This window comes from Microcaecilia unicolor, chromosome 6 (genome assembly GCF_901765095.1).
Source record: "Microcaecilia unicolor chromosome 6, aMicUni1.1, whole genome shotgun sequence".
In the NCBI taxonomy this organism is placed as follows: Eukaryota; Metazoa; Chordata; class Amphibia; order Gymnophiona; family Siphonopidae; genus Microcaecilia; species Microcaecilia unicolor.
This window is the reverse complement of record NC_044036.1, coordinates 138,921,015-138,943,345: the sequence shown is the minus strand read 5'-3', so window position 1 is coordinate 138,943,345 and position 22,331 is coordinate 138,921,015. Positions and strand designations below refer to the sequence as shown.

Here is a 22,331-nt window from a genome sequence, read left to right as displayed (position 1 = left end):
GCACATTCTGCTGTACTTCAGTTCTCCCCTGGCTTATCCAACGTAAGAGTAAGTTAAACAAGTCATCTCCTAAAAGACACAGATTTGGGAAGCCTTGTGATGCAGTTAGTTGGTAGGTCACTTGCCTTCTGCACCCATGACCTGAGTTTGAATCTCACACTGGGATTTCTGTCAGGTAGCTCTGGATAACTCAGCCCCTCTTGCACTTTGGAATTTCTTGCCTTAAGTTATTTGTGCAGAACTATCATTCAAGAGTTTCAAATCTGTCCTGAAGACTTGACTTTTCAGACAGGCTTTCAGCCTGGATTAACCGACTATTGGCAAGTGCTGTGACTAGTGTTTTTCCGTTGCTTTTCCAATTACCCAGTTTCCTATTCTCTTTCCCCCCACCCCACTCATTCCTACTTTTCCCTGCTATTTTTGTTGTTGAAGGATTGCCTCTTGGATGCTTGTGATATTCTTTCCTGTCTAATTTTGTAGTTCCTTTCCTACGTTGAAATTTTGTTTTTAGTCTGTAAACTGCTTAGGTCTGTGAGTTAGTCCAGACGGTATAATAAACCATAGCCATAAACTTTCAGTCAGTAAATGAGTGCTGAGCTTTAGCAGGAGAAGCAAAGATGATTGGGGAGGGAAGACAATGGCAAATCACCTTGCTAAGACTCTGCCGTCCTTCAAGTGGTGGCCCCCATGAGTTGTTCACTACCTCTACCTTCACTCTGTCTTCTGAAGTTTAGTCTACCACAGTGGTTTCCAAACCTGGTCCTGGAGGCGCTCCAGCCAGTCAGGTTTTCAGGATACCCACAGTGAATATTCATGAGAGAGATTTGCATGCATTGCCTCCACATTAATCTTTTCTTACCCTTTATAGAAGGAAAACGAACGTATAATACATATAAAATGTTGTGTTTTTTTTCTTCCTTTTATTTCTGTTGTATCATTTTCTGCCCCTGCCCAGATGATCCAGTCTATATCTTCGCACATCAACCTCAGCCACCGCACTCTGTCCTTAAGTTCCTTCAAGATGTGTTTTCCAGCAGCGACACTGCCAGCATCTTCTACCATTCGGACATGATGGTGATGATCGACATCATTGTGCGGCAGATTGCTGACCTCTCCCCAGAAGATAAGGTGCTCACCCTAACGTTACGTTCAGAACTATGGTGTAGCCAATTGTGGCACTGTTGCTATGGTGGGCAGGGATCGCCAAGTTCCGCCAGCAAAATAGATCCTTCCTGTGGCTGGAAACTTTCAAACACTAGGTGGCAGCACTTCCCATGGGCCGCTGTTAAACTGCACCATGCTCCTGCTCCTTACTTGTGCTTGGTTTTCACATATGCACATCAAACAAAATAAAACATGTTTGATTTCTATTGATAACCTTAAGAGTGGACTAACACGGCTACCACACTCCTACACATATGCACAGAAACGGAGCATGTGTGGGGAAGGGGGGGGGTGGCGGCATTTAGTGGCCCATGCAAAGTGCTACTGACTGCCAGTGTTGGAGAGTTTTCAGCTAGCGGAAGGACCTCTTCTGCTGGCAGGACTTAGGGATTCCCACCTGCTGAAGTATTTAAACATTGAATTACTGGTCACGGGGAGAGGGACATGCAGAGCGGGGGAGGGGGGGAACAGAGAGCAGAGACATGGAATGGGGCAAAACTTTGTGCCCCTTTCCCCTGCTCCACTTTGGCCTTCAGCCCCCCCCATGATGTGCCCCCCCCCCCTCTGAAGCTGCACCTCTAATTTAGAATACTCTTACCTTGTTTACAAGGACAACCTGCAATAACACATTCCTGTGATGGTTTTAACATTTTACTAAGCTACTCTATTTCAGGGTTTCTATAATGCAAGTGTTATGCCATTAAAATACAATATAATTCTATTGTTATTTTCTTCTTACCTCCCTCCATGCCCATAAACACTTTCCAACAGCTGCGGATGGAGTACTTATCTCTCATGCACTCAATTATCCGCTCAACAGACTACCTCCAGCATCAGCACCGCCATGCAGACCTGCAGGGAACACTGAAGCGTATCCTGTCAGAAGAGGAGGGTGGGCCGCACTGCCAAATGGACAAAATGATCATCCAGGAAATTTATAAGGAATTCCCAGAAATATCTTCTGGGAATGGTTAATGAGTAAAGGAAGAAGATTTGGCATCTGGAGACTGCGGAAATCACCCACATTAGAGGCTGGAGCAAAGACACCTTGTTTACCCACAGTTTGTTCCATCCAAGTTTACATTTCCCTTCCCAGTGCTTTTTTGGGCAGTGTCCTGTTTTTTTCTCCCAGTGGTATTTGAGGTTAGCCTGTTACCTGCTTAAGATTAGTTGGTAGCAGTGTAGGACTCATGATATATTGGGTAACTAAGAAATGTGTGAGAGGATAACCCTTGTATCCCTTGATTATCATGCCTTGAGTCCTAGATAAACAGACAACTGAAAAACAGAGGTTGAGGATGTGAAAAGTAACATTTTCTCCCCTCCCCCCCCCCCCCCCCCCAACTTCTGTGTTTGCTATTAAACTACCTAGTGATTTTTGTTTTGTTTTGTAAAGATCCTTAAAGCATTTCTTTTTTGCACTTGAGCAGCTGTTCATGTGCAGTTTCTGCGTCGCAGGTCGTATGCAGTATTTGTCTAGATAAGAGAATAGCTAAGATAGAAAAGTTTACAATGTGCCACTGCACTAATATTTTATACTGATTATTTAAAAAAGTGTAATATGAAAGCTGTTTCTACCTGCCATTTTTTTTTCTTTAGCTTGTTGCTGGTGCTCTGTTCACATTTTAATTTTGTCATTGAAGATCTTTTTCTTCTTTTTTCCAGTGTCTCCTCCAGGACTTGCAGCGGTTAACATGCTACACTCATATACTCATAGTTGAGAAATAAATCTAGATTTTGTTTGTAAAAGTAGCTAAAGACTTCAGTATATTCTAGCCAATAGGTTTCACCTTCTACCTATGAATTTAAGGCCTCCATGTACTAATAGAAGGGGACAAGTCAGCCCCGTTGATTTAGAATTTTATACCCAAGTTCTCTGTTGAAGAGGATTTGTTGTTCCTTTTTTTTCCTGCTACTTTTTTTTGGGTGCGTTTAAAGCAGTAAACGTTTACAGTTACAGTTCTGTTGTATCTGTATTTATGCCACAGTGTTTTCAGGGATGCCAATTAATATGTTGAACATGCATGAGTGACAAATCCTTTGTGTACATGCTGACCGTGGTGCGGAATAAATTATACATACCTTCATATAAACCTTCATCAGGTTGATGTATTTTAGGAGTGAGGAATTGTCTTTTGGGACTGGGAGAAGAAAGCAGAGTTCTGGTCATTTCATGACGAGCAACATGAGAGATATTAGATAGATATGTCTTTTTGTTACACAAATACATTTTCTCTAATTTTGTGATTTAGTTGAACTAGAGAAGCTTTGAGTTTGGACTATGTTTGAGATAGGAAAGCATGCTTCAACATGGCTGGATACTGTACCCTCTATACAGACAAGCATATGTTTTAACAAGTACTTGGAGTGCATATATTGCTTCTTGATATATGCAAAATGATGACTCATATTGCAACATAAGTTCCATCCCCACCTAATGAATGAAAGTGAAAGTTACATAATTAACAAGGCGAAGATGGCACAGAACAGAGAAAGAACTGTGACTATTAACAACTCAGTATACTATATGTTGTGCTGTTTTCTAATCCACATCCTTCAGTGGACCAGGCATTGCATATTAAAATTGTTCTTAGATTAGACCAGCTTAGACAATGAGCTTTGTACAGGAGCTTCTGTCATATGTGAGCAGTGAGAAAAAAAAAACATCAGCTGCATTGTTTGTAATGTGCTGTGGGGTCACCCTTGGGCTGCCATCATCTGTTCTGTCTTCTCATTTTCTCTTATTTTAAAATAACATGTTTCTAGAACTAACAGAAAGCATGTGAGAACTTTGAGCCACTTGATAACAGCCAGGAGACACTGATCAAAGTTTTGCTATGACTTTTACTTACACCTGTGACCAAAGTGAGAATAAATAGTATCTTATATCAGAACCAGACTTGCATCGCAAGGTGAACCTGTTTTAACCAAGGAAATGCTACCTAGTTTTTCTAGAGATTACTTAAAAAAGAAAACAAACATAGTTTGCTGCCAACTTTAGAGTGTCCCTTTGTGACCTGTAAGAGAATACATGTAGAGATGAAATTTCCAGAACTTTTGAACTGAGTTAAAAAAGAAAAAAAAAAGGGGGGTGGGCTTAAATGGGGAAGAAATGAGAAAATAGGAAATAAAACTACTCAAGTTAGCAATGGAGTGCAGGGCATATGTGTACATTTATTAAATATGATGTGTAGAGGGGATGGGAAGCAAAGAAAAGAATTGGAAGGGTAGTAGAGAAGAGAAAGGAACGGATGGGTACATGAGAGAAAGTCTGAGGAGGAGTGAAAGCTGATAAAATGAAAAAAAAAAAAAAGAGGAAGAAAGGAAGAGAGATTCTGAGATCTCTTATGGCAGCAGTGATCGAAGTGAAGGAATCATCTAATCATTGTTGCACTAGCCCTGCCAAAATAATATTCAGAGCTATACTGTTTCCTGAGATGATAGTACCAATTCCCATCCTGCTTTTTCCCCCTGGGGTGGAGTAAGGGGAATGGGGTTTCCCTCTTCATATCTCTAGATAAAGCTTTGCATAATATAAGGAAAGGGAGTCTTAAACCCTGCTAAGCTAACTGCTTTTACTATATTATCTGGCAACAAATTCGAGTTTAATTACATGTTGAGTGAAGAAATATTTTCTTCGATTTGTTTTAAGTATACTACTTTAATAGCTTTATTGCGTGCCTCCTAGTTCCTAGTATTTTTGGAAAGAGTAAACAAGTGATTCTCATCCACTCATCATTTTATAGACCTCTATCATATCTCCCCTCAGCAGTCTCTTCTTCAAGCTGAAGAACCCTATCTGGGATTGCATTTAGATTGGGGGTGCGGATGGGGAAGAAATTTTGTTATATCCTACAAGTGAACGTTGAAGAAATAAAACATTCAACCGCAGATTACTGTGTAGGGTACCATGAGTTGCTGCCCTTCTAATGAACTGCTGTTGACCATGCTTAACTGATCACACTCGTACTGGTGGGAGAGACATATAGGGGGATTTAAATTATAAAAAAGGAAGCCACATTTCTCAAGCAGGTCTCCCTTTCCTGAGGAAAAAAAAGGAAGGGGGGGGGGGGGGGGGACAGTTCATGCTGTAAGCCATGGTTTTAAAACATTGGTTTAGGCCTTGAAGTTGTATTTTTCAGTGTGGATTCCCAGTTCTTGGTATGTTTTCTCAGGCCCTGGAAAATTGTCCAGTAAATCTTAAACCCATTGTAAAGTACCTTGTATAATCTGACAGAGCTTTAAAGCACTTTATATCAAGGGGGATGCCACCACAAATTAAAATGTCTTGTGTGGAAGAAAGGGTGTAGAAATTCACAAGTGCCTCCCCTAGCCCTTCTCTCTGTTCTTGGAAAAGTTTATTTGGTTGTCGAGTAGTTCCTGAATTTAATCTTAAAGACAAGCAAGGTTTATCTGTGTAGAATTACAGATTTGTAAGATACTGTATAATGTAGTGTTACATGATGTCCATTGGGGAAAAAAATCACCATTTCAAATGAGGTTTTCCTTCTCTCCCTCACCAATACCAATTACAGCGGCATGGACTATTTGGGCCAGAACAGTCTATTTACATGATTTGTCTTTTTGCTTAAATTTATAGTGTCTGGAGTAGTTTGCAGTTGGCTGAACTTGACCATGTAACATTAGAATGCTGGTTTGCAGCTTTGATCCTTCTACTAACTAGCCTTGTGTATAATAGAATCTTTTACTCAGTCGAACAACATTCCAGTCTGCTGTTTGTTAGATTCAAAACCATGTCTGAGTAGAATGGACTTACTATATTTCTCAATGTCCCAGAAGAGAAGATTGGAAATGCTTAGAATACTTTGTAAAATGCAGCTGTGCAACCTGCTTGGACTTTGGTCCTGGTGCAAATCCCACCAAATGTTAGTGAAAGCAGAAACCGACGGGAGGGTTCCAAGGCTAAAGTTCTGAAGAAGGCTAGAAATTTTCTAAAGAAGTGCACCTGTAGACATATGTGAAAATGTGAATGTTAAAAGGGCTATGCATTTTCTAAAAACACTAATATTGATGTAACATGAAAAAAATAAATGAATATTTAAAGATGCTTATTTTGTGAAATGCTTTCATGACATATTCCCCTACTTGGAATTTGACAACTTATATACAAGAAAGATGCACAGCTTGGGAAAGGTTCTGAAACCCATAAAAATTCTGATAGTTCTCATTTACTCTGAAAAAGAAAACTGAATGTGTTTTCAGTTTTCATATAAACAGATCTGGCTTTGTAAAGGGTCAAGAGAAACGAGTTGATGGACCATTTGTCTGAGCCAGTATGGCTGTTCTTATGTTATCAATACTGATCAGAGGAATTTGCAAACTGGTTACAAACTTGGGCTCTAGCACCATTTCACACAGCCACCTCATGGTCAAAAGTCTGGTGCTATCTAATGTTGAACTTGGCTTCCTTTACAGGCTGCTATATCCAGCATCTATGGAGAATACTAGTAAATTACCTTTTTTTCATTTTGTTGTGGAAAACAAACTAATAACAAACTCTTCTTGTGGATTCTGGGGTTGCTGCTTTGTTTGCTGTCATGAGGTTTTCCCCTTATATAATAAACCGCTTTGATTGTAATCACAGAAAGGTGGTATATGAAATCCCAATTCCCGTTCCCTTCAGCTTTGTGCTAACCATACTGGGTGGTGATGGATGCTTGTTATGACTCTTGAAGTTGCCAGAGTAACATTATTCTGGGGGGGGGGGGGGGGGATTTTATTTAGGTTTTATTATCCCAGCTCATGATAAATTGCAGTTCAGGTACAGTAGGTAGTTCTCTTCCTAAAGGTCTTGCAATCTAAGTTCATACATGAGGCAGTAGGAGGGTGAAGTATTTGCCCAAGTTCACAAGGAACATCTGTGGAAGAGGTGGCATTTGAACACTGGCTTTCCTGGTTCCTGGCTTGCTGTTCAAACCACTGGGCCAATTCTGGTCTACTATTCCACAGATACACAAGTCTCTTCCCCACCTGGAATATAATTAAGAGCAATTACATTGCACATTTTTGTCATAGCAAAGAAAATGGCTTTAAGCTGTTTTGTATCAGTGGAACACTTCTGCTTCCACACACTGACAGATAGCAAGGTGCTCATTTGTTTTTTTATTATTTCATAAATACATATGCATATGCAATAAAAACACTGAATGTATGGCTACCTGTATCATTTCAGATACCTACAAATTACTTTTACTGCCCCGGAATATATCTCAAGACTGCTCATATACCTTATCGTTCCTCTTGCATGCTGCGTTTTTCCCAACAGCATTTATTACACCTGCTCTCTCCCTCTGTCATAGTCTGGATGTCGCATATGCCACTGGTTTTGCATATGCCACCCCTCAACATTAGAATGCCGTACCATTACATCTCAAGACTGAATCATCATATCCCACATTTAAGAAATGTATGAAAACATGGCTCTTTTCTCAAGCCTTTCCAACACAGTCTTTCCTTTTATCTTTCTTCCTCCCATCTGTTCTGCCTCCTTTCACTCCCCCTCCACTTTTTTCTCTTTTACCACTTTTATGCTTTTAGAGCTTTTATTGCAAACCACCCAGATGCCATGTGGTTATAGGTGGTATATCAAATATGAACAAATGAGTGACTCTCCTTTATTCTTTAGATGAGTCTTTTTATTATAATATCGGAACTGAGCTGGTAGCAAGGGCCACACATAAGGAAGAATCCAGCTAATATCCAAGACCTGCATCTTATCTGATTGTGCAGAATAATTCAATTACACCCAGTTTCACTGCATTAATGCCCTGCTGATGGCTGTGTCCTCCCTAGTGCTATCAGTTAGATAATTGGAACAAATAAACTTGCAGACCTTTGGATATATTTTTTTGAAGAAACATTCTTCTCCAAATTGAATTTGTTGGCGCACATGCCTGATTTTTGGGTGAATGAATCAATCACCTACTGTAATTGTTTTATTTGCTTTTGCTTTGTGCTGTTTTACATTGTGAGCTTCCAGCTGTATTTTGTTGAATGCAAAAGACATTTCTCAAGTAGCGTTCCCATTCTGGCGCCCCACTGAATTCTGTCTCCATTCCCCTTGACTTGCCTCTTAGCTTCCAAGTGCCCCATGACCAAAGTCTTTCCAGTTTCCTCTGTATTATATCCATTGTGGGACAAAGAACCAGTTATCACCCACTTAAGACACTGTTTCTTTGATTATTGCTAGTGTAATGAAAGAATTAGCAAGGGAAATTAACAAAATGTAAGATGCATTAGCTGTAGTAATGCCGGGAGCAATTTTTACAGGAACTTGAAGTTTTGTATGAAACATAGATCCTGAAGTTGAAAAAGAATTACACCATTTTAAAACAGAATGCCAGCTATTGTGAAGCTGAAGAATTGCAGATTTTTGATGGCTGTTCTAATTTTTTATTTTTAAAATTAGGTTTTGTGAGTAAAACTTTTCCCACCAGGATTTTGCTGTTTTTCCTCCTGTCTGTTTTATAGAGTTGACTATATTTATGGATGTAAAATTATTTTATTTTAGAGAGTTGAATTAACATGGTCAGCTAAAATCCTCAACTTTATTATGACTAGCTTTTGTTATGTCGGTGTGTAACAGTTAGATGAAAATATGCTTTTGCTTATCCGCTGCCAACCCGAGGATTCTTTGAAAAGCTGAAGAGGGGAAGGAGAGTGCCTGAAAACAAAAAGTGCCTGTATGGTGGTTCCCTTGGCTCCAAAAAACAAACAAAAAACCACCCCCCAAAAAAACAACACACACATACAAAACAGTTTGCTAAATATATTTAGAAAACTAGAGTAACATAAGACTGAAAGAAACACCACTACCACCATAAAAAGGGCAGAATACAGCTATATTATATATAGGTTGTGCATGTAGAGATAGAGCAGTGCTCAACTCGGTCTTGAGCCACACCACACCTAGTCCCATCAGATTTTCGGGATATCCACAATGAATATACATGAGATAGATTTGCATACACTGCCTCCTTGGTATGTAAATCTCATGCATATTCATTGTGGATATCCTGAAAACCTGATGGGACTAGGTGTGTGCCTCAAGGACTGGGTTGAGAAGTACTGAAGCAGAGGTTCCCAAACCTGGTCCTGGAGGCACCCCATCCAGTCAGGTTTTCAGGATACCTACAATGAATATTCATGAGGGAGAATTGCATGTAGTGGATGGAGTGCATGCAAATTTCTCATGAATATTCATTGTACAGGGGTGTCCACTACTGGATCAGACCTCTTGAATATCTGGCCCAGCTTGGAAAAGAGACAGCTGAGGGTGGGATATGATTAAGGTCTATAAAATCCTGAGTGGTGTAGAATGGGTAAAAGTTGAATCAAATTTTCTCTTTCAAAAAGTACAATGACCAGGGAGCACTCAATGAAGTTAAGAGGAAATATTTTTTCACTCAAAGAATAGTTAAGCTCTGGAACTCATTGCTGGAGAATGTGGTAACAGTGATTTGGACAAATTCCTGGAGGAAACGTCCATAGTCTGTTATTGAGATGGACATGGGGAAAGCCACTGTGTGCCCAGATTGGTAGCATGGAATATTGCTACTATTTGAGTTTTTGCCAGGTACTTGTAACCTGGACTGGCCACAGTTGGAAGCAGGATACTGGGCCAGATGGACCACTGGTCTGACCCATTATGGCTATTCTTATGAGTGTAAACTGGGTCGCTTTTCCTGCAGGCTACCCCAGCCTTCTGGGAAACCTAATGCAGCAGTCCTACCATTAGGGTTGTAAGCATCCCCACTCTTTATTTTAAAAATTGAATGTTGATGTCATTTGCAAAGAAATGTTTCAAATTAGTGTTAATTGGGGACATTAGGTCATACACTGGCTTGTCTACTGGGAGTGACAGTGTAAATGTTATGGGATAATTGGCTGGCCACTGCAATCCTTGCAGAAGTGACAAAAAGATATGTGCACTTCACAACTGAGGTCTCCTGGGAAGATTGTAAACTGCTGAACTGTGCTAAGTAAACGGTACCTACAGTCTCAAGTTAACAAAGGTCAATCCCTAGCTGAAGGACCCAGTGGCAATAATGCTTGAGTAAAGAAAGATTTAATTAACAGCAGATTGAATGTAATCCCTAATATATTATGAACCAGCACCAAAAGATTTTGGTGGTGGTATGTTAACACTTTAAAATCACCTTTTGCAATGGTGTAGTATCTAAAATTGTTAACCTTTAAAAGAGAAAGTACTGCCTTCAGATTTTAGGTATTTCTCTTTATCTTAAGAAGTTGACAGTGACATTTTGTTTCTACTTAATGTGTTATTTTTTTTCTTTAAAGTTACTTTGCTCCCAAACACTGAGGTGAGGATGCTGACAGCCATCTTTCTCTCTCTCTGTCACTGAAAGGATGTTTCCCAACCTCTTGTGCAACCAGAGAGCAGTGTAACTCCTGGCTGTAGCACTCAGCATTCTTTTGTGTTGCCAGGTTTTCTCAGATGGGTCCCGGGGGGGGGGGGGGCACCACTTGGTAAGATAAGAGAGCTAAGTATCACAAAACAGAAAAATACACGCCAGAATTGCTTCAACAGGGAATGCTTGCTGATGGCACCAGCATAATCCATCAGTGTAGTCTGTGTCACATGTCTTACACAAACTAGTTAAAGGAAGTTTGCTAGCTGTTGTCAAGATTTGGTAGCCTTGCCCCTGCTTCATGTGACAGCTGTTGCTACCGCTTCGTCCCTCTTCTCTACCAAAGCAACGGGTGTGCTGGGCCTTGCCGCTATGCATGGGCACCCATGGTGCTATTATTTGACTCCTGCTTGGTATGTGTGTGCTAGAGCAGTCCTGCCTCATTTTACTCCTGCACCCTTCCTATACCCATGGGGGATTACTCCTGCACCCTTCCTATACCCATGGGGTGGGGGGAATAATGTTGTACCTGCAGCGAACAGCCCAGTCCATTTCTGCTCCATATAATCTTGGCAGACTACAACATCACACACCGTTTTTAAAAAATATATATAATTTCTGAAACATAAAATCAAAGCAGACTTTAAACTACCTAATTAAGTAAGTGTCTATGCATGAATATAAATTCATCCACTAGTTTAGGTGAAGATTTGCTATAAAAGCTTACATCCTTTGTTAGAATTAAAAGTGGTTTACAATCTTAAGCCAAGAATGATACAATACATCAATTTGGGCTATAGAAAGGGGTGACTACAAATACCACCATACAAATGTACATGGTTTTAAGCACTTCCTAAACTGCAACACATTTTGCTTGTAATTTATGTGATGACAGAAGAGCGTTCTGTAAGAGGCCCTGGCATTGAAAGTGCCCATCATTGTGCCAGGTCCAGTCTTACTGTCCGACCAGAGAGAGAGAGTGCACATAATCAATGCCATTAGACATCAGGGTTCTTCCATCCTCTTCTTTAATTAAAACCTTTGCCAAGTTGGATGTCCATACTGTAAGGCAGAATAAATCAAACAGATTTTAAGCATTGTGTCTGCTTCTTCCCTACAGGGAAATCATAAGGTAACAATAAAGGAGGAGGAACAGCAACAGTGGAATCTCTTTTACCCAATGCAAGTTGCCACACTAGGCAGTAATTTGGTATACCAAGAGGGGCATAATCGAAAGGGGTGCCCAAGTTTTCCTGAGGACGTCCTCACATGATGTCCCTGCGTATTATCGAAACAAGATGGGCGGCCATCTTTCGTTTTGGTAATATAGTCAGGGACGCCCAAATCTCAGCATTTAAGTCGACCTTAGAGATGGTCGTCCCCGATTTTTGGCGATAATGGAAACTGAGGACGCCCATCTCAGAAATGACCAAATCCAAGCTATTTGGTCATGGGAGGAGCCAGCATTCGTAGTGCACTGGGCCCCCTGACATGCCAGGACATCTACTGGGCACCCTAGGGGGCACTGCAGTGGACTTCAGAAAAAGCTCACAGGTGCATAGCTCTGTTAGCTTGTGTGCTGAGCCCCCTAAAACCCACTCCCCACAACTGTACACCACTATCATAGCCCTTAGGGATGGAGGGGAGCACCTATATGTGGGTATAGTGTGTTTGTGGTGGGTTTTGGAGGGCTCACATTTACCACCACAAGTGTAACAGGTAGGGGGGGATGAGCCTGGGTCCACCTGCCTGAAGTGCACTGCAGTACCCACTAAAACTGCTCCAGGGCCCTGCATACTGCTGTCATGGAGCTGGGTATGATATTTGAGGCTGGCATAGAGGCTGTGGGAGGGGTTAGTGACCACTGAGGGAGTAGGGGAAGGTCATCCCCGATTCCCACCGGTGGTCATCTGGTCATTTAGGGCACATTTTTGTGGCTTGGTTGTAAAAAAAAAAAAAAAAAGGACCAAGTAAAGTCGGCCAAGTGTTCATCAGGGACGCCCTTCTTTTTTCCATTATTGGCTGAGGACGCCCATGTGTTAAGCACGCCCCAGTCCCGCCTTTGCTATGCTTCCGACACACCACCATGAACTTTGGTCGTCCCTGCAACGGAAAGCAGTTGAGGATGCCCAAAATCGGCTTTCAATTATGCCAATTTGGGTGACCATGGGAGAAGGACGCCCATCTCCCGATTTGTGTTGCAAGATGGGCGCCCTTCTCTTTCGAAAATAAGCCTGCAAGTAATGCTGGCCTTGCTCCTTAAATACTCAGTTGCTGTTGCAGTCATTTTTTCTGTTCCCCACCTTTTCTAGTTGCCACTCGGCACTTCCCTTCACAAGGATGGGTGTATATACCGCTAATGTAAGAAAAATCTAAGTAGTTAACAATACATTAAAAGAAAGGGGAGAATAAATAAAACAGTATAAGCAAAATAGCAAAAATTAAAAATATAAAATTAATCAAACAGCATACAGTAAAGCTATGACTAGACAGGAACAAAAAAAAACATGGCTTTACCAAAGGAAAATCCTGCCAAATGAATCTGATTGATTTCTTTGACCGGGTAACCAAAGAAATTAATGAAGGACATGCACTAGAAGTAATCTACTTGGATTTCAGCAACGCCTTTGATACAGTTCCTCACAGAAGACTCATGAATAAGCTGAGACGGATGAACTTAGGATCCAAAGTGGTGAACTGGATTGGAAACTGGTGGACCGATAGGCGGCAGAGGGTGCATAGAAAGGGGTATAACCAGCAGAAGATGCCCCTGTACAAATCGGTGGTGAGGCCTCACTTGGAGTATTGTGTTCAGTTATGGAGGCCATATCTTGCCAAGGACGTAAAAAGACTTGAAGTGGTTCAGAGAAAAGCGATGAAAGTGATATAGGGTTTGCGTCACAAAACATATGAGGAGGGATTTAAGGAACTGAATACATATACCCTTTAGGAAAGGAGAGACAGGGGTGATATGATATATTTGAATATATAAATCTACAAACAACCCTTTTCCAGAGATGGGAAGGTGGTAGAACTAGAGGACATGAATTGAAGGTTGCAGGGGGGCCAACTCAGGAATAATGTCAGGAAGTACTTTTTCACGCAGAAGGGTGGTAGATACCTCGAACGCCCTCCCACCAGAGATGGTGGAGATGAAATTGGTAACGGAATTCAAAAATGCGTGGGATAAACACAAAGGCATCCTCTATTGTATAAGATGAACTGACAGGGATGAGGAGACGATTCAAGATGGCGGCATAACAGGCAGCGCTGAAAAGTCGCTCTGAGAACCAGCCCGGGAGAAAACTCTTGCGGACAATATGCCCCATACTAAAAGGAAGGGGTTGACGAGGATAGTTCCCCCACCTACCTCGACTCCTTCATTGCCTCGGACGGGACTAGAGCGTTTTTTCAGCCCGATTTCCCAAACAAGCAGAGATGTGGATCCCATAGCGGGGCTCCTTGGGGAAGTGGAGGTCCCGCTGGGAGAGGATGTATCTCTTTCTCCACCATCTACTAGTAAACCTCCCTGCCCAGCATCGATGGCGAGTACCGATGTGGATCAACGCCCTACCGGAAGTGTATCGGGTGAGATCCACGGTGAGGGTCGGGAAGTTCCACAGAAGACGCTGGGAGCAGAGGTCGTAGGAACCTCAAGGAAAACGCAGGAGGTAAATCTTGAAATGATTTGGGTAAAGCTGAACAGAATGGATATGACTTTACAACAAACATCGGGTGAAGTCAGTAACTTTAATAAGAGATTTGGTGAGTTAAATGCAAAGGTAGACCTGCTAAAAGAAGAAACAGCTGAAAAACTGACTGTTATTCAAAAGAATGTAAACTCTTTACAAGAATTTAAAATAAATGTGGTGAAAGATAATGTTGAACTTCGGAGACGAATGGAACAAGTTGAAAACTTTAATAGAAGGCTAAATCTACGTTTACTGAATTTTCCCAAACTCCTAGGGATTACTCCTCTAGATCTATTTAAGAGATATTTGAACGAGGTGTTGAAAATGCCTCTGGAAGCTATACCGCCTGTTAATAAGTTATATTATATTCCTACTCCTAAAGGAGAGATTGGGAAAACTCAAGAAGCTCAACTTATGAATATAGATCCTGGAAACATTTCAGCTATACTTGAACAAACACTTGATGAGACAACAGAAAGGTCTACATTGATAGTGTCTTTAATATTCGAACAGGACTTGAATAACATAATGAAACAGTATTTTAAGAATTTAAAAACCTGTTTTGGGGGTATTAAGGTACAGATTTTTCCTGATGTTACAAAATCAACTCAGCAGAGGAGGAAAGCCTTTTTGGCATTGAAATCAAGAACTGTTGAGATAGGAGGGATGTTTTTCCTGGCCTATCCATGCAAGTGCCTTGTGAGACTGGGTCAGGTTAAATATACATTTTTTTCACCAGAAGCCCTTAAATCTTTTCTAGATTCTAAACAATTGTAATACTACAAGGGAATATTATGCCACCTAATTATTTTTTGTGAATTATTGTTATATTTTCCCCATAACTCTTTTCGTCTCCTTCAAAAATGAGGTCTAAGGAAGCAATAATTATCATAATTAATTAAGAAATTATACTATTTTTGAAGTAGATTTTACTTCTGTAAGAAGTTTTCTTAAGGAATGTTATTATTTCTGTATAAATTTTATTATGGCTGTATTTCAATAACAAGTATATTCTTGTCAAAATGTAAAAATTTAATAAACAAATTGAAACATAAGATGAACTGACAGGGAACTTGAAACAAAATCTGCTAAATCACCAAGGTAGAAATTTGGGAGGGGACCCTAAAGCTCATGAATGGGGTTTACTTCAGCTTGAGGCAGGTTGGCAACTCAGGGCAATCAGTCTGGTCATAAACACTGCCCTTGTCCTCTACAGCTGCTGCCACTCCTCTGTTCTTTGTCTGCCTCTTACTTGGCTCTTCCCCTGATCAAGCTGCTGCCATGCGTGCTTGTTCAGTGTTTCCTAACTACCTACCTCCTTTTTTTTTTTTTAACTGAAAGATGCTTTGCTAGTAGAGACAGAACAGATAGGGTCAGAAGCGCTGAATGCTACTAAATGATCCTTAAAAAAAAAAAGGATTTGTTTACTAGAAACTGAGAAAACTGGTCAGTGGGGCAAGGTCTCCCTTCTCCACTTGTTTTACTGTGACCTGGATTCTTGGCGATTGGATCTAAATTATTGATCTGTGACATGACCAGAAAGAAAAATGGGAGCAGGTGGCAGACCTTAGGCTTGCTGACCTGTTCTGGGTTTCTAGTTAGCTTTCTTGATTCCTGTTACAGATTTTCAAACAGCCAGACACTTTTCATATAAATGTAAACCTAGTCCAGAGCTTTGAAGATCTTTTTAGAGAGAAATTCAGGAGGGTTTTTTTCACCTTACTGTAGTGATGATTGTCCTTACATGTGTGCAGATCAGAGGTTTGATTGGAGTTAGTTCTATTTTTAAATACTCTTGCCTCTGGCAGACAGTTGAGCAGGACTCACTCACAGATCATAGAAGTAGCTGAATAGTTATGTTTCACATATGTTGCCAGTCAGGACCTGGGTAACCACTGAGAAGGGTCCCTTCAGGAGAAAGTAAGAGTGCAGAGCCACAGGACTGGTTAAAGGCCAGATTTAATAGCACTGGCCTTTCTGCCACGGACAGGTTTAAAAAAACAAAACACACACACACACACACACACACACACACACACACACACACCACACACACACACACACACACACACACACACACACACACACACCACACACACACACACACACACACACACACACACACACACACACACACACACACACACACACACACACACACACACACACACACACACACACACACACACACACACACACACACACACACACACACACACACACACACACACACACACACACACACACACACACACACACACACACACACACACACACACACACCACACACACACACACACACACACACACACACACACACACACACACACACACACACACACACACACACACACACACACACACACACACACACACACACAAGTGCCCAAAGCAAGAACCCCAGTGAAACAAGGAATGCAAGAATATAGAAAGACGAAAACACATGACTCCAGACAAAACTTGGAGTGTGGAACAGGAATAAGGCAGGAAATGAACAAAATTGCAAAAGTAATCAGCCAGCACAAATGACACATTCAACTAGTGCTGTCAAATATTCCAAAAGCAATCGTATTATGTTAAATCAAAGCTAATACTCTTTGATTTACTAAAGATTTGGCCCTTCCAAAAACCCCTTCCATTGAATTATATCTAAAATACTTCACTTGGTACGCTATGAGAGATGATGAGGCTTCAGCAATGAACATTTTTTTCAAGATATAAACTGGAAATATATATGTGTTTTTATTTTATTATATTTTTTAGTTCAAACAATTGTTATTACATTTTCAAATAAAAATAGCAATGACTGACCTAGCCAATATTGTCCAAGTAATAACAGTAATTACCATCCAGGATAAAGTAACACATATATCAATAAAATATCAATATTCTGAGAAACATTGCACATATCTAGAGATATAAAACACATAAAAAATATTAAGAAAAGAAAAATAAGAAAGAGAAAAACAAAGTGACAAATGAACTAAAGTCCACTGATGGAATAGTTACTTCCTATATTTTAAATAGTGTTCTAAAGGTTTCCATATTGCCAATGTCTTACGGATTCTGTTTGCTTTCTCCAGTGCATTAAGTTCCTATTTATAAAGAAGGCATTTAGTGTGCCACCAAAATGTTTCATTTCAGTCCGTTGCATTTTTCCATGATCATTTGAAGAGCAAGTAAAAGAAATATGTTTAACAAGATATTATGGTTATCTTCCAAATTAAAACTGGGATGTAGTGATCAAAGAACAATGACGGAGAATGAGAGGTGCATTGATGTTCTGAATTTGTTGTACAGTCAGTCACCCATATATCGCACCAAAATTTGTTTATGACCGAGCAATCATAAAACATATGATTCAGAGTCCCAGGTGATGAATTACAATGCCGGCAGTAATTATCCATCGTTAGGTTTGCTTTATATTTCCTTTCTGGTGTCCAGAAAGCTCTATTAGCTAAGAAGTATAGCAATTGAAGCAGACTGGCTGATTGAGTTGGTCTAGTAACTATAGTCCAAAAAAGATCCTAAGACATTGTACATGATGGTAGAAGTCTGTAGTCCAACAAGAAATCAATTTATTGTCAGATTTGAATGTAGCATGATTAATCAGTTTATAAATGAAAAATATTATTTTACCTTCAGTAGTCTGTTTTGTGCTGAGTATATATATTGAAGATGTGTCTTGCAACCTATTTATAGTAATTGAACTTCTATTGATCAAATGGATACAAATGGAAGAAAAGATAGCCAGTACGGTAAAACTGGGAGAGAAGACATTTTTTAGATATGTAAGCGATAGGAGGAAGTGCGAAAATGGCATAGTGAGGCTTAAGGATGAAGAAGAGGAATATATAGAAGCTGATCAGGATAAAGCTGAACTTCTTAACAATTATTTATGTTCTGTGTTCATGGATGAAAGGCCGGGGGCAGGGCCGCAGAAAAGAATGGCTAATTGAAATGGCTGTTTGGTAGACCAGGACACATTTTTAGTAGACTCTGGGAGGAGCTAGCTAAACTAAAAATAGACAAGGTAATGGGGCCTGATGGGATACATCTGAGGGTGCTCAAAGCTCTTGGGGAAATTTTGGTGGCTCGATTGTCTGACCTCTTCAATGTTTTCTTAGAGTCTGGAGTGGTCCCCGAGGACTGGAGAAGGGCAGATGTGGTCCCTCTTCACAAAAGCGGAAGTAAGGAGGAGGTTGGGAATTACAAGACTTGTTAGTCTGAACTTGGTGGTGAGTTTCTAATGGAAATGCTTCTAAAGCAGAGGATTGTGAGGTTTCTAGAATCAAATGGACTGTAGGATCTGAGATGGCATGGTTTCACTAGAGACAGGTGTTTTCAAACAAATCTGATTGATTATACTTGTATTTTAGCAAAGCCTTTGACACAGTTCCACACAGGCAACTGATAAATAAACTGAGCACCCTTGGTAAGGGTTCTAAAATGACTGACTGGGTTAAAAACTGGTTAAGGGGAAGGAGACAGAGGGTAGTGGTAAATGGAGTTTGTTCTGAGGAAAGGATGTTATCAGTGGTGTACCACAGGAATTGGTTCAAGGCTCTTTTTAACATCTTTGTGAGTGATATTGTGGAAGGACTGTCTGGTAAGGTTTGTCTCTTTGCGGACAATACTAAACTTTGTAATAAGGTAGACACCTTGTAGGGCATGGGAAGCCTGAAGATTGTTTCAGCAGTTAGCAACTCAGATTTAATGCTAATAAAATGCAGGGTCATACCAGGGCTGCTGAGAGACCCAGCTGGACCCGGGACAGGACCAGACCACCGCACCCCCTCACCTGGAGTGCTTCTGCCACTGCCCCTCTCTCTGGCTGCCACTGCACTGCCCACCCCCATGCTCAGACTGCCACTGCCTCTGCCCCTTTACCTTCCCTTCCTCTCCTGCTCCTATGTGCCAGACGTCAGGACCCGGATGATTGCATCAGTGCGATATCACATTAATGCAAACATCCGTCTTCTGGGCAGCAGGAGCAGGAGAGACAGACCTGGAAGCAAGCAAGCTCACACACCGAAACACTGCCATGTCGAATCTGAGATGGGTTGAATCAGTGACTACAAATAAAGGTTCCAGATGTCTTAAACCTTGAAAATCCTTGTCATTTTTGACCTCACTTTTTTTGGTTGCTTAGGCATTTGTAACCCTTGTTGGGACAGAGGTGAGGGTGGGGTGGGGTTAGGTTGTGGCACACTAGACTATTCAGACTTTGATATTCCATCATGTGTGTGTGTGTATAAGAACATAAGAATAGCCATACTGGGTCAGACCAATGGTCCATCTAGTCCAGTATCTTGTTTTCCAAACAGTGGCCAAGCCAGGTCACAAGTACCCGGCAGAACCCCAAATCGTGGCAACATTCCATGTAGAACCCCAAAGAATAGCAAGATTCCAGAATCCTAAAGAGTGACGAGATTCCATGCAGAATCTCAAAGAGCTTCCCCCATGTCCATCTCAATAACAGACTATGAACTTTAATTCCAGGAACTTATCCAAAGCATTTTAAAACCCAAATACACTAACTGCTGTTACCACATCCTCTGGCAATGAATTCCAGAGCTTAACTATTCATTGATTAAAAAAATATTTTCTCTTATTTGTTTTAAAAGAATTTCTACGTAGTTGGCCTTTGTAATTTTTGAAAGAGTAAACAATTCACTTCTACTTGTTGGGGAAGGGGGGCCCTTTCTGTATTCATTTATGTCCTGTATCATGGCTGGGGGTGCAGAGACTGCTGGCCCATCATGGGGGTCTCCAGAGCAGGCATCAAGGCACCTTAACCTGTACTGTCACTATTCAATGAGGCTTTTTTGGGGTATTGTGGAAACGAACTACAGCTCTTGAGGTAACTTTTTTTTTCCAAAACAGGCCCACAAAGTAAATTTTTTCACGTGCTTGTTTTCATTAAACCATTCATTAATGAGTTGGTTTGCATGTATTTGCATCACAGTATCTCATTAATGAGAAATGTACATACACTTGCTGGATATGGACTTAAGATGACATTTTACTATTGGAAAATGCACTTTGCATAAATAATAGAGCAAATGCCTGAAATCAGTGGCATAGACAAGGGTGGGCTTGGGTGGACCCAGGCCCACCCACTTTGGGTTCAGGCCCACCCAGTAGCAGCATACCTATGATGTGGCTGGCAGGGATCCCCAAGCCCCACCAGCCAAAAACTCCCAACAAGCATCCCTCCTGCATACCTTGTAAGTAGCAGATTTTCGCCTGCAGTGAGCAGTGACATACATACTGCTTGCACTGACCCCACAGCCTTCCCTCTGATGTATTTCTGCCTGGGCGGAAACAGGAAGTTGCATCAGAGGGAAGGGTGTGGGGCCGACATGAGCAGTGTGTATTAGTTGCTGCTTGCTGCTGGTGAAAATCTGCTATTTAAAAGGTATACGGGAGAGGGGGGATGTTTGAGAGACCATATGGCATGCAGGCGAGAGAAGGAGAGACCAAATCACCTGTGGGATGGGGTGAGGTTCTTCTGCCCACCCATCATGGGCCTAGGCCCACCCAAAATTGGGTGTCTGGCTACGCCCCTGCCTGAAATTTGGCATTTGTGGTTTTTTTTTCTCTTGAAATGAAGCTTTCTTAAGTCATTTTAGGGTCTTTTTACTAAAGCTTAGTGTGGGCCAATAGAGTTTAGCAGCAAGTTCCACATGGCCCATAGGTGGCTTCAACTGAGCAGAGGAGTAGCCTAGTTGTTAGTGCAGTGGACTTTGATCCTGGGGAACTGAGTTCAATTCCCACTGCAGCTCCTTGTGACTCTGGGCAAGTCACTTAACCCTCCATTGCCCCTGGTACAAAATAAGTACCTGAATATATGTAAACCACTTTGAACGTAGTTGCAAAAACCTCAGAAAGGCAGTATATCAAGTCCCCATTTCCCTTCCCTTTCCCCCTTTCAGCAAAAGGACCCCTTTGTGTTTTACTACATTGTTCAAATTAGCAAAGAAATTATTCAGTGTCATGGACAGACAAAAGAAAAAAAAAAATCAGGGGCAAACCCTGTGGCTTTTGAAGAAAGACACTGTCCCATTGCTGATCACAATGTGGTGGAAGTCTAGGTTAAAAAAAAAATAGAAATCTTGTGGTTTTGATTGGTTTTCACACATGGAATAGGCTGCACAAAGGAAGTATGAGAGTACCATGAACAGTCATGCTGACGCTCATTTCTGGTCAGTCTTGGTATGACTCTGGGTCTCATTTTTCCATTTGATTATATTGCTCTGGGGAGCTTGATAAATGCATTCAGTGAGTCTTCTAGGTTCTTGCTGGAATCTGACTTAGGTCCGCAATGAGTAGAAAAGTAATTGCCGTTGGATGGCTTAGGTGAATCTTTGTTTGGATTCCAGTGGGCAGACAGCCACATTACTAAAATAAAATTTACCGTTACAGTTTGGAACTAATCTGCAGTTATTGTCTTCTGAGAAACCAAGGACAGACCAGGCATAGGTGGTGATTGACCCTTTTATCCTTAGAGAACTGAGGCACATGCTCCAGGCAGTGTGGGGTGGGGGCAGTTTATTTTTTCCAGTGAAAAGGATGCCAGTACTCAAATGCCAGGCCACCCTTCAGGAGTTGGGTGATCACTGAGGGACCCATCCCACAATAGCCAGGCCCCTTGCAACCAGTCACAGGATCAATGACAAGGCAGAATTTGTGTGTAGAGCCTGAGTTCTTTCATTAAAACTTGGGTCAATTTTAGCAGACAATAGAAAAGGTGCAGGTACTCAGTACCCCCAAGTACCCCCTCAAAAAATGCCCTGGGTGGGAGGGAGGGAGAGAGAGAACTTGTACTACTGTTGCTAGTACAATACCTATTTTACAGGTAAAGAGAGTTCTTTCGAAACCTTTTGGTCAGATCTGTGCTCTGCATAGTCACCCAGTCCAGCTGTAACAGTATCCCAGATCATCTGGTATTATACATATTTGCATTGTACAACAAATGTCTTCTTCATAATATCCCTCTCCTTGCTTTCCAGAGAAACATTTTGTATGGAAATCAGATCATCAGTGTGTGCCTGCAAAATAAAAGCTTATTGTCAATGTA

General features: G+C 41.2%; 1 protein-coding gene across 2 annotated transcripts in view; it reads left to right on the top strand.

Moving 5' to 3' along the window:
* The window catches only part of NCKIPSD (NCK interacting protein with SH3 domain), a 128,264-nt gene extending 123,483 nt beyond the window's left edge, over positions 1 to 4,781 (top strand). For both annotated transcript variants that reach the window (XM_030206405.1, XM_030206406.1), the window contains exons 12-13: positions 956 to 1,128; positions 1,936 to 4,781. In XM_030206405.1, the coding sequence (XP_030062265.1) occupies positions 956 to 1,128; positions 1,936 to 2,139 (377 nt within the window). In that variant the 3' untranslated portion in view covers positions 2,140 to 4,781. The remainder of the gene's footprint in view (positions 1 to 955; positions 1,129 to 1,935) is intronic.
* The last annotated feature ends 17,550 nt before the right edge of the window (positions 4,782 to 22,331 follow it).